This window comes from Geotrypetes seraphini, chromosome 6 (assembly GCF_902459505.1).
Source record: "Geotrypetes seraphini chromosome 6, aGeoSer1.1, whole genome shotgun sequence".
In the NCBI taxonomy this organism is placed as follows: domain Eukaryota; kingdom Metazoa; phylum Chordata; class Amphibia; order Gymnophiona; family Dermophiidae; genus Geotrypetes; species Geotrypetes seraphini.
Genome location: NC_047089.1, coordinates 143,302,747 through 143,315,713, shown reverse-complemented (window position 1 = coordinate 143,315,713; position 12,967 = coordinate 143,302,747). Strand labels below are relative to the sequence as shown.

General features: G+C 45.1%; 1 protein-coding gene across 5 annotated transcripts in view; it reads left to right on the top strand.

The window, feature by feature from the left end:
• REV1 (REV1 DNA directed polymerase) overlaps nucleotides 1–12,967 on the top strand; it is a 401,814-nt gene that overhangs the window by 234,002 nt on the left and 154,845 nt on the right. For all 5 annotated transcript variants that reach the window (XM_033948190.1, XM_033948189.1, XM_033948188.1 and 2 more), the window contains one exon: nucleotides 3,696–3,815. In XM_033948190.1, coding sequence (XP_033804081.1) covers nucleotides 3,696–3,815 — 120 coding nt within the window. The remainder of the gene's footprint in view (nucleotides 1–3,695; nucleotides 3,816–12,967) is intronic.

The following is a 12,967-nucleotide window of genomic DNA, read 5'->3' as shown; positions in this document are numbered from 1 at the left end:
GTCCACAGGATCGGCACATGCATTGGGCCCCAGACAGTACTCTTCAGCTGCGGTCCACGGTGCAATCAATGCGGCGTTATCTTCGGGCCGGCTCCCTCTTCCTCAGTGCTGCAGAGCACAAAGCTGTGGGCAGAGGCTCCTATGTGCATCCTGCGCCTGAACCGGAAGCTTTCTCTCTGACATCACAATGTCAGAGGGAAGGCTTCCAGATGAGGGATGCACAAGGAGCTGCTGCCCATGGCTTTGTGCACTGAAGCACTGAGAAAGAGGGAGCTGGTCCAAAGACAACACCGGAAAGGGGGGGGGGGGGGCGGCATAAAACAGCCAGGCAGGATCAGGCCAGATGGCAAGGCACAGCATGGAGGAAGGGAGACAACAACGGTAGGGGGAATGATTTTATTTTTGAATTTAGTGATTGATTTACATCTGCTGTCTGTTTCAGGAAGAAATGCATTTGTTTCTTTTCCTCTGGGGTTGTACTGCATGCAGGGTCTTGCAACTTAGGGTTTGTTTGTATATTTTAGTACTTTTAGTTTTTGTCCCGTATTTGCATGGGGTTATCTGTGTTCTGGTAGGAATGAATATTGAGAAGCATACAGTGTGCTTTGTGTAGTTTAATTTTGTGGTTAACCATTATGTGTTGTTAATGCAATTTTATTGTGTGTGTGTGTGTGTATATATATATATATATGAAAAATGAATGGAAAAAATGGTGTTACAATTAGTACTATTATGGGGGCAGGGTCTGGGTGGAGATGAGCAGGGTCTGGCCCACGACATAGCCCAGTGGTCAACTGCCAGTCCGCGGACAGGTGCCGGTCCACAAAATAATTATTTTATTTCCGCCGGTCCATATGTGTCAATAGGTTAAAGAACATTGATATAGTGCATTAAACACAAAGATCAGTAGTTTGAATTCAGTTCTCACTTTAAACGGGACCCAATGAAGTTGAACCAGGAATAGAGAGGCACATTCAAACTATTTGCCTTCTAGAATTAATTTAGTGGCAACATTCTGTACAATTTGCAGTCTTTTTAATTGTTTGGGAGATCTAGATAAACAATATTACAGTAAACAATATGAGTTAGAAGCATAGATTGAACAACCACTTCTAGTTCAAAAGGCATATGAGTCTTGAACTAATAAGTAATTCACCTCTAATTGTAAGTTGTGTAGAAGGCATCATATGTCTTTTTTGATTCTGCTTCTACTATCTCTGCTCTGTGCTCCTGCTTCTCAGTTTCTCCAACACACGAGTTGAAGGTGATTCATGCCAGATTTGCACTGGATGGCTGGTTGAGGAGTGTCCTTGTTCCAAGTGCTGTGGGGCACATGTGGGTGGGTGGGGTGGACAGGAGCTTTGAGCTTAGCCCCCTCTGGTCCCTCTAGGACAGGGGTATCAAAGTCCCTCCTCAAGGGCAATCTAGTATGGTTTTCAGGATTTCCCCAATGAATATGCATGAGATCTATTAGCATACAATGAAAGCAGTGCATGCAAATAGATCTCATACATATTCAGTGGGAAAATCCTGAAAACCCGACTGGATTGCGGCCCTCGAGGAGGGACTTTGACACCCCTGCTCTAGGGTGATGGAGTAGCAGGTGACTATTTTTGGGGAATAACTCCTCTCTGGAGCTCTTGGACAGATTTAGGTTCCTGTTCCGCAGTGCCAGCCAAAAAACCACAATGACGCTAGTCCTTACGCTGCTCCTTTGAAGACTGGAGGATGGCTCGTGGACTATCTGGAGAATTGGGAACAGTTAACATAGTAGATGACGGCAGATAAAGACCCTAATGGTCCATCTAGTCTGCCCAACCTAATTCAATCTAAAAATTTGTTGTTGTTTTTCTTCTTCTTCTTCTTAGCTATTTCTGGGCAAGAATCCAAAGCTCTGCCTGGTACTGTTCTTAGGTTCCAACTACTGAAGTTTCCGTCAAAGCTCACTCCAGTCCATCTATCCCAGCCATTGAAGCCCTCCCCAGCCCATCCTACACCAAACGGCCATAGTAGACACAGACCATGCAAGTCTGCCCAGTACTGAACCTTAGTTCTTCAATATTTACTATTATTTTCTGATTCTAGATCCTCTGTGTTCATCCCATGCTTTTTTGAACTCTTGTCACCATTTTCATCTCCACCACCTCTCTCAGGAGCGCATTCCAGGCATCCACCACCCTCTCCATAAAGAAGAATTTCCTTACATTGCTCTTGAATCTACCACCCTTCAACCTCAAATTATGCCCTCTGGTTTTACCATTTTCCTTTCTCTGGAAAAGATTTTGTTCTACTTTAATATCGTTCAAGTATTTGAACGTCTGAATCATATCTCCCCCGCCCCTCCTTTCCTCTAAGGTATACATATTCAGGGCTTCCAGTCTCTCCTCATACGTCTTTTGGCGCAAACCTCCTATCATTTTCGTCGCCCTCCTCTGGACTGCTTCAAGCCTTTTTGTGTCCTTCGCCAGATATGGTCTCCAAAACTGAACACAATATTCCAAATAGGGCCTCACCAACGACCTGTACAGGGGCAGCAACACTTCCGTTCTTCTACTGGTTTCGCCTCTCTTTATACAACCCAGCATCCTTCTGGCAGCAAACACTGTCTTGTCGCACAGTTTTTTCGCCTTTAGATCTTTGAACACTATCTCCCCAAGGTCCCTCTCACCATCCATGCATATCAGCCTCTCCCTTCCCAGCATATACGGCTCCTTCTGATTATTAATCCCCAAATGCATTACTCTGCATTTCTTTGCATTGAATTTTAGTTACCAGATATTAGACCATTCCACTAACTTTTGTAGACCCTTTTTCATGTTTTCTACTCCCTCCTCGGTGTCTACTCTGTTACAAATGTTGGTATCATCAGCAAAAAGGCAAACCTTTCCTTCTAACCCTTCAGCAATATCACTCACAAACATATTGAACAGGATCGGCCCCAGCACCAAATCCTGAGGGACTCCACTACTCACCTTTCCTTCCTCCGAGCGACTTCCATTAACCACCACCTTCTGGCATCTGTCCGTCAACCAGTTTCTAATCCAGTTCTCTACCTTGGGTCCTAACTTCAAATTTGTTCAAGAGCCTCCTACGAGGAACCGTGTCAAAGGCTTTGCTGAAATCTAAGTAAATTACATCTAGCATTCGCCTCTGTTTGTGCCTCCTGGGTCCGCACGGCCGAGTCCTCCAAATCGGACACCTGCTGCTGGTAAGTGCCAAACTCCGCTCTCAAATGGCTCACAGAGACGTCCAGACCATCCAGTTTGTCCAAGAGCTTCTGCAATTGGGTAGTAAGGGTGTCCTGAATTGCTGCTCGCACCTCAGTAATTGTCAGTCACCCACTCAGCACGGTGAAGGTAGAGACACGAAGGTAGACTCCTCCATCTTAGGGTCACTGTCCTTACGAGTCAGTTTAGAGGCCATGGCTCCCCTGAATAAGTCCAAAAACAACGAACCAACCACAGCGGTTGAGGAAGTCATGGAAGGCAGTACACTGCCAGTAGAGATGCCGATAGAGAGGTAAATTATAGTGGGCCCGGGAGCTCGTTCCACATGCGTCTGCTCACCAAGACGGCATCACGTGACACCCCCCCCCACACACACACACATTTGTGGATTTTAAAGATAATTTTTACTCAGATATATTTTTAATTATAGTTCTTGAGGTGGGATTTTTCTTTGTGTTTAATTATTAGGTTCCAATATTCTGCTAGCCAGAATGGCAACCCGCCAAGCTAAACCAGATGGACAGTATCATTTGAAGCCAGAAGATGTGGATGATTTTATTAGAGACCAGCTAGTTATCAATCTTCCAGGTAAATTGTCTGCAATTTTCTTTGTGTAATAGATTACATTACATTAGAAATTTCTATTCTACCAATGCCTTGCGGTTCAAGCGGATAAATATAAAAATAATGATGGTAAACAAGATTTAAAAGAGAGAACAATATAATTGTCAGGTTATGATTATATATACTGTATCTAGAATTTTTTTTTTCAGGGGGTATTCACGCTAGGTTTACTGAATTAGAAAGAAGCCATAAGAGATTTTCAGTGTTTTGTGGTGCACATGCACCAGAAATCACTATATGTATGCCAACATACCTCATACTGAAGGGTTGTCCAACATCATAAGCAGAAGGAAATGTGAATAGATTCACTTTTATGGTAGCACTTAAATTGCATGAAAGTGGTATTTTGCCCAGAAATTAATATTTGTTCTCCAAGGACAAAACGATTAGCAAATCCTCACAAGATGGTTTAAATTTAGCAACATTTCCCAGTGTAGGTATGCTTTTCCATCTGGTTTCAAGAAACTTTTGAGAAGACTCACCATGCATGTGCATCACTTCCCACTTGCCATCATCGCACAGGAGCACCTCAGTCTTCATGTCTTCATCTTTCCATAGTGCCAGTTAGACATGCCACTGAAGCCCTCTATACAAACTTTAATTTTTTTTAGTTTTTTAGCTTTTGTTATTCTGTCTTGTATTTTCTTTCTGTTACTGCCTTGCAGTAATAGCCCTAATAGTGCCATAAGTAGGATTTCAGATAGTTGTATTTCTTTTTTTTTTCCGTATTTGCCAACAGGCCTCTGGTGAAGGGCTTTGATGTCAAGGTTAGGTATGTTTTCAAAAGTGAGTCATTTGATTTTACTGTGGCTCTATTTTTAAGTGATATAGCCCAGAAAAAAGCCAACACATTCTTTGGGTCCAATAAATATTGGATGGTGATCTGAGGGGTTGGGCCGTGAAGTGCTTTCTGTATTACTTTTTGAAAAGAATAAGAAGTACACTGCAGCACTGTGAGTTGGTTCTTCTCGGAGACAAACACAAAGTGTTGGGGGGCGTGTGAGGGTGCAAATCTGTAAGCTTTTTCCATATATGAGGGAGTGTCCATAACTACAGAGAATTTGGGAGCTGATTTAAAAAAAAAAAAAAAAGCAGATTAAAGCAGTTACTGGACAGAATTTGCTAAAGGAGATCAAAATACTTCATGTTGAATCTGCTCTCACCAGTGATTATGGAATAATGATGCTTGTGACTTCAAGATAGAAATTTTCCTTTGCTGGAAGAAAACACCGGTACTGCTTTAAAGAATAAGAGGAGTGATTGGCAGGATTTGGAATATTTATGTGATGACAAAGTTTTTGGTTGTGTGAAAGTAAAATTTAACTTAATGTGGGAAAAATATGAGGCCTTGTAAAGAGCAGTATTATTCCTGGTAGAATTTTGTGCAAAAATATTCAAATTCTGCAAAATTCTTCAAGTTTATTTGACAACATTTAAAAATATTTTTGCTAATTATTTTCCAGAATTTTAGTACAATTCAGTATTTTCATTAAATTATACTAGAGAAAGCAAGGAGCCTTCACTTTTTTCTTTTTTAATTAATGACTTTCTTCTAGTAGTAGGTATCAGATTGAACAGTGAAACTCTTTGCATCTCTGGAGTTGGAGATAGCGTTTATACAAATGAAACCCAGGCTACATTGTGACCCCCCCCCCCCCAAAAAAATAAAAAAAACCTGTCTCCCTGAGTCAGCATCTTTATCACCCCTGTCCCCCCCATTAGCATCTCTCTTGCCTCTGTCCCCCTCATCAGCATCTCTCTTGCCCTTGTCCCCCCAGCCAGCATCTCTCTTGCCTCTGTTCCCCCCTTCCAGCCAGCATCTCTCTCGCCCCTGTTCCCCCCTTCCAGCCAGCATCTCTCTTGCCCCTATTCCCCTCTTCCAGCCATCATCTCCCTTGCCCCTGTTCCCCCCTTCCAGTCAGCATCTCTTGCCCCTGTTCCCCCTTCCAGCCAGCATCTCTCTCGCCCCTGTTCCCCCTTCCAGCCAGCATCTCTCTCACCCCTGTTCCCCCCTTCAGCCATCATCTCTCTCGCCCCTGTTCCCCCTTCCAGCTAGCATCTCTCTTGCCCCTGTTCCTCCCTTCCAGCCATCATCTCTCTCACCCTTGTTCCCCCCTTCCAACCATCATCTCTCCCCTGTTCCCCCTTCCAGCCAGCATCTCTCTTGCCCCTATTCCCCCCTTCCAGCCAGCATCTCCCTTGCCCCTGTTCCCCCTTCCAGCCAGCATCTCTCTCGCCCCTGTTCCCCCCTTCCAGCCAACATCTCTCTTGCCCCTGTTCCCCCTTCCAGCTAGCATCTCTCTTGCCCCTGTTTCCCCCATTCCAGCCAGCATCTCTATCGCCCCTGTTCCCCCCTTCCAGCCATCATCTCTCTCGCCCCTGTTCCCCCCTTCCAGCCATCATCTCTCTCGCCCCTGTTCCCCCCTTCCAGCCAACATCTCTCTCGCCCCTGTTCCCCCTTCCAGCTAGCATCTCTCTTGCCCCTGTTCCCCCCATTCCAGTCAGCATCTCTCTCGCCCCTGTTTCCCCCTTCCAGCCAACATCTCTCTTGTCCCTATTCCCCCCCTTTCAGCCAACATCTCTCTCGCCCCTGTTCCCCCCTTCCAGCCAGCATCTTTCTCGCTCCTGTACTCCCCTTCCAGCCAGCATCTCTCTCGCCCCTGTTCCCCCCCTTCCAGCCAGCATCTTTCTTGCCCCTATTCCCCCCTTCCAGCCAGCATCTCTCTTGCCTCTGTTCCCCCCCTCCCAGTCAGCATCTCTCTCACCAAAAAGCAGGGGTGGTCGGTTGCATCCAAACACTCAAAATAATTTTCTTGCCCAGGACAGCATCCATTCGAAGCAACAGCCAATGTTCCTTTGCAGCTAAACGAAAAAATTCATATCTGTCTAACAGGAAGCCTGCAGGCAACATCAGAATAGTGTGCCCAAAAAGGTGCTCAAAAAATCGAAGAATAGCCCTCCAAAAAGCTTTAACCATAGGGCAGACCCAAAAGGAATGAAAAAAGGAATTGGTTCCCTGGCCACACTTCGGGCAGATCAGAGAAGGGACACCCCCTGCTCTATGGACCTGTTCCTGGGGAAAATAAGCTCGAAACACCACCCTATATTGACATTCCCGCAGATCAGCACTGGGATAAAGAGACAAAATATGATTAATAAGGGCAGTAAAATCCAAGGACTCAACAGGTATACCCAGATCCCTCCTGCAACGACGATCTAAATCCGCTTACCAGGATAGAGGGACTGTAAAGCACCATGCAACGCAGACACCAACAAACCCGTATCTGGTTTCAACACAGCAGCAAAGAGGGGCCACTCTAACGCTGTCCTCTAGTGCCAAGACACTTGAGAAGGAGCACGCTAGGCTCTGAGGGAACTGTGTTTTCTTTCATCCTAACTGCTGCTCTTCCTGAGGATTCTATCAGCTGGTTTCAACACAGCAGCAAAGAGGGGCCACTCTAACGCTGTCCTCTAGTGCCAAGACACTTGAGAAGGAGCACGCCAGGCTCTGAGGGAATTGTGTTTTCTTTCCTCCAGGTGAGACTGCAGTTCGGCAGTGCTCAGAGTCCTGACATCCAGCTCTCCCACGGAGTTGTTTTTTTTTCCCCCAAAAATCCCTGCACAGACCTTTTTTTCTGTTACAATCTGCATCAGATATATTTCTGCACCTATTGCCTGCTAAAACAATCACTGTTTACTTCATGTACAACTTGCTACTACTTGTTACCTGTATAGCTGCATTTACAACCTGCTACTACTTATTTTTAACCTACCACCGCATGTTACTTGTTACCACAACCTGTCACCACTTGTTATAAGTATAACCGCATGTAAAACCAGCTACTACATATCTTAGCCTGACACTGCATATATAGCCTGTACTACTCCTCTACTGTTATCGCATGTTCATCGCATGTCTAGCTCTACCACCACTTACTTAGCCTGCTCTGCCCATCACTACTACCTCTTATACAGCCTAGCCCTTCCTCAGCCTGCATCTTACTAGCAGCACTAATCTCTCCCACCTCCTGCCTGACAAGCTCTGCCCAAACCCTCTCTCACTATCTCTCCTCGCTCCCACCATGAAGCCACTCTCCTGGCTCCTCCTTCTACTTCTCTGCTCTTTCACCAATACTTCCCACTGCCAAATATCTCTCCCCCCCAACCTCCCCGACTCCACAGTCTCAAACACCTGCCCAGGCCTCAGAATCCCCACACTAGTACACACTAGAACTCATCATAACAAAAAACACAGAGGAAGAAACCACTCCTCCTTAAAGCCTGTCCCTCCAGCCAACCTACCCAACCTCACCTCTGTCTCTCTCACCCCGGTCCCCACACTCTACTGTAACGCCAGATCAGTCCGCAACAAGACACAAATAATAAAAGACCTACTTGATGACTCCGATCCGGGTTTCGTGTGCATCACAGAATCATGGATCGGAAAAGACGTTACTTTCACACAAAATGAACTCTGCCCCCCTGGCTACCACGGCCTCTTCTCACCCAGAATCAACCGGAAAGGAGGAGGCCTGGCTCTGCTTTACAAATCATTCTTCAATGTTCAGCTCCTTGAAAAGGGCAGCCATACCTCTCTAGAATTCTTACTAGCTTCAGTTAAAGACGAACTCCAACCCCACCCACTAGGCATCTTGCTTCTCTACCGCCCTCCTATCCCCTGGAATAAATCCTCTGAACTTGTCCTAGAGACTATAACAAGAGTCTTCCTAAAATTCCAGAGACTACTGATCATAGGAGATATTAACCTCCACCTTGACGATAACACCAGCATGGACACAACTGAATTCAAAGACTTCCTCACCTCCCTTGGCTTCACCACTCCTCCACCCACACATACCCATGATAAAGGACATAAACTAGACATCATCAGCTTCCTCGACCTGACTGAGCACAAAACTTCTGCCGAAGAGGCCCACTGGAACCTTGTCCCGTGGTCTGACCACCTTCTAGGCTCTTTCTGCCTCCCTATCTTCATGTCTCATCTAGGTACTCCACCCCGGCCCACAAAATCTATCACCTACCGCAAAAAAATCACGAGCGAATTGTTCTGGACCCAATTTCTTAACCAACTTCCCCCTTCTCCTAAGCACACAGACCCAGAGTCCAACTGGCATAATTGGGTTACCCTTTCCGGGACTACCTACCACGCTCTGGCCCCTTTATCTACAAAATCTATCTCCCACTCCCACAAAGCCCCCTGGTACCTTCCATATCACAGGGAACTAAAACAGAATTGTCGAGCCCTGGAACGGAAATGGAAAAAATTGAAATCCTCCTCAGACAAACAATCCTGGCGAGACAACATCAAGTGCTATAACACAATACTAAAAAAAGCAAGAAAGAATTTCTATGGAGATAAAATCACCAGATCAAAAAATCAAAATAGTACTCTGTTCTACATCTGGCGAAACTTAACCTCAAAAAACGACTCCACCTCTCCCCTCTCCCCTCCTTCCGCAAACGACTTAGCCAAATTTTTCAATGAAAAGATTTCCACCATAAGGAGCTCTTTCCCCTCAGCAGTCCAAGTTTCCAAGTTTCCAAGTTTATTAAATGTCTTGATTTATCGCCTATTCACATTTCTAGGCGATGTACAAATTGATTAATATATCATTTACAATAAATACAAATACAAAAAAAAAAAAAAAAAATTAAACCTTAAATGGGATTTAACTAACAATACTAAGACATAAGGAAAATTATTTAATTCGAGGGTTACATACAGTCATTATGTTTAAAAATTCAAGGAAAATACATTAGGATGGGTAGACAATAAATTCAAAGAATTAGCTTGACAAAGCAGAGAGATTTAGTCATTAGTAGACTTAATCATTAAATGCATCTATAAATAAGAAGCTTTTAAGAAGAGCTTTAAATTTTCCTAAATTTTTTTCTAGTCTTAGGTAGAGTGGGAGGTTATTCCAGGACTCTTACAATTCTCTTCCTCCCAATGATGCAAACCCTATCCCAGCGGATAGATCCTGGACGAACCCATATCTGAACCCCAGATCTCTAAACTCTGCCTCAGACTGAAATCCTGCAAATGCATCTTAGATCCTTTCCCATCCCACCTTTATGAAAACATTCCTGCACAGGCCATCTCCTCCCTTACGAGACTCATTAACTCTGCTCTACTATCAGGCTTGTTCTCCACAAAAATGGGCCACATTGCCTTGTCACCTATTCTGAAAAAAGCCAATCTCGACCCCTCCCTACCATCAAACTACCGTCCCATAGCAAATATCCCTCTACTTACCAAACTTCTAGAAACCATAGTTGCTACCCAGCTCTTCTTCTATCTCGAGAGATTCTCCATTCTTCACCCCTACCAACATGGCTTCAGACCCTGCTTTAGCACTGAATCCCTCCTAGTTTCCCTAATTTCAAAGGTACAACAACTACACTCACTTAACAAATTTGCTGTCCTACTACAATTCGATCTTTCCGCTGCTTTTGATGTCGTCCATCACGACATACTACTTTACCAACTTTCCGAGATTGGAATCGACTCCACCATCCTAATGTGGTTCTCAAACTTCTTACGCTCCCGTTCCTACACCGTCAACACAAATGGCACCATGTCCACTCCTTGGACTCCATCTTGCGGTGTCCCTCAAGGATCACCCCTTTCCCCTATTCTCTTTAACATCTACATGTCCTCCCTGAAACTCTTTCAACTATCCCCCCTGGAAACAATCTACACTTATGCAGATGACATCCTTGTCCTCCTTGAGACTGACCAGAACCTCACCAACCTCCACGAAAACATTACAGCTTGCATAATGAGACTCCGTGCCTGGTCCCTCTCTGTACAGATGAAACTAAACGAATCTAAAACAAAACTACTCTGGCTCGGCCCAAAATTCGAACACCTGCCCACACTTTTCACACTACCCACAGGCGATACACTACAGCTCGAATTCTCATGCAAGGTCCTTGGTATCACTTTCGATTCCTCTCTCTCCCTCAATGACCACCTCAACTCCTTGGCAAAATCATGCTTTTTCAGCCTTCACATGCTGAGGAAAGCTAGATCCTACTTCAGCCAACAACACTTTGCCATCCTTGTCCAATCCATCATCCTCTCCAAACTAGATTACTGCAACGCCATCTACTTAAATCTATCAAAAAAAGTATTCTAAGACTCCAGCTAATCCAGAATACTGCAGCCAAACTGATCTTCTCAAAACGCAAGTCTGACCATGCCTCCCCACTCCTTGCCAAACTTCATTGGCTCCCAATAATCTCCAGAATCCATTTCAAATGTTCCTGCCTGGCTTTCAAGATCATTCACGGAATCCTGCCTCCTCTTATCCCACTGTCTTTCAACTCCTCCAGTCCCGACTCCTCCAGAACTGCCCAAAGGCTTAAACTAGCCTTCCCCTCTCCACGCGGCATCCACTATTCAGGCAAACTGGGAAAATCCCTTCTCTTCAAAATCACAGGTCTTTGGAACGGCCTCACCACCCCGCTGCGGAACCTGAGCTCCCTTCAGTTATTCCGCAAACAACTGAAAACCTGGCTTTTCAGCAAATTGAAGCTCTATCCTTCCCCCCTTCTACACATAAGTTCATGTAATCCTTTTTCTTCTTCTCTACCCACTATTTTAAGTTCTTGTAAACCGTGTCGAGCTCCATTCTCATGGAGATGATGCGGTATAAAAACTTAAGGTTTAGATTAGATTAGATTAGATTGAAATTGATCAAAGAAGAGATGGAGCTCATGGCCCAAGCGGACCTGCAGGCCCGACGAAACCAAAGACCCTACATAGTGTTGGGTTTGTTTATACGCAAAGAGATCACCAATACCAGTGGAATGTAGCGCGGGGAAAGAGGCCCAGGGCTTAAAATGTCCCTCGGAGACCAGAAGATGCTCTAGGAGCAGCAAGCCATACCTGTCCAAACAGTGAACTGGGGATTATCCATGCCGGGAAGAAAGTGTGGATTGCCCTGTATGCACAACTGATCAGAAACCCGGGGATCTCCCCCCAACAAATAAACCAACGTCCTCCAACAGTACTGCCAAGATCGCAAGAGCAGACTGGACTGCACAGCGGAGGGTAAGACGCGAACGGGAAGTTGTAGGAGGAAAGAGAGGTTCCACGTATGAAAGAATGAAGATTCAAAATCCCTCAAGAGATACTCATCACTATGCGAACACCAATCTCCCAAATAACGAAGCAGACATGCCACGTTGTATCTACCAAGTTCGGGGAGGCCCAGGCCTCTGGATTGCCAGGGACCAAACAAGTGGTGCAATGGAATTTTAGATTTTTTTCCCTTGCCAGAGAAAACAGGTCAATAACCGGTGTAACTGTTAAAGATCCCTGCGCTGAAGATTAATAGGGAGAAGTTGAAGCATATATAACCAGCGAGGAAATATAACCATTTTATACATTTGGACTCTGCTATAAAAGGAAAGAGGTAAATGCATTCAGTGGAAGAAACTCTGCCGCATAGAAGCCATCAAGGTCTCCACATTAATCTGTTACAGCGAGGAAACATCTCGAGTAAGCAAACCCCTCAAATACCGGAATGGGCCATCCACCCAACGCAAGGGAAAAACCCCGGGCCACTCCCCTGCACCAAGTCCACCGTCGCTAAGGTCAAAGATTTGTCATAGTTAAGTCGGAATCCAGAAAAGTCACCATATTCCTCAAACAGTGACATGAGGGCCAGGAACGAATCTCTAGGAGATGTCAAATGAACCAACAAGTCATCTGCAAACGCTGATATTGTAGACTCCTGGTCTTGAATACGCACCCCCTGAACCGCCAGATTAGACATTATTTCCCTACCAAAGGGTCTAACATAAGCACAAAAAGAAGGGAAGATCAAGGACAGCCTTGCCTTGTGCCCCGCCTGATGGGAAAGGCCGCCGAGGAGACGCCATTGACCAACACCGTAGCACGAGGTTGACTGTATAACACTGCTACCACTCTGCTGAAAAAGCCTCTCATCCCATAATGCCTAAAAGTACTAAACAAGTACACACTACTTTGTCAAAGGCCTTATTAGCATCAAAACTAACGAATAAGGAGGGGACGTGTTCCTTCACCACCCACTCTTAACAATGTCAAAATGGTCCATAAATTG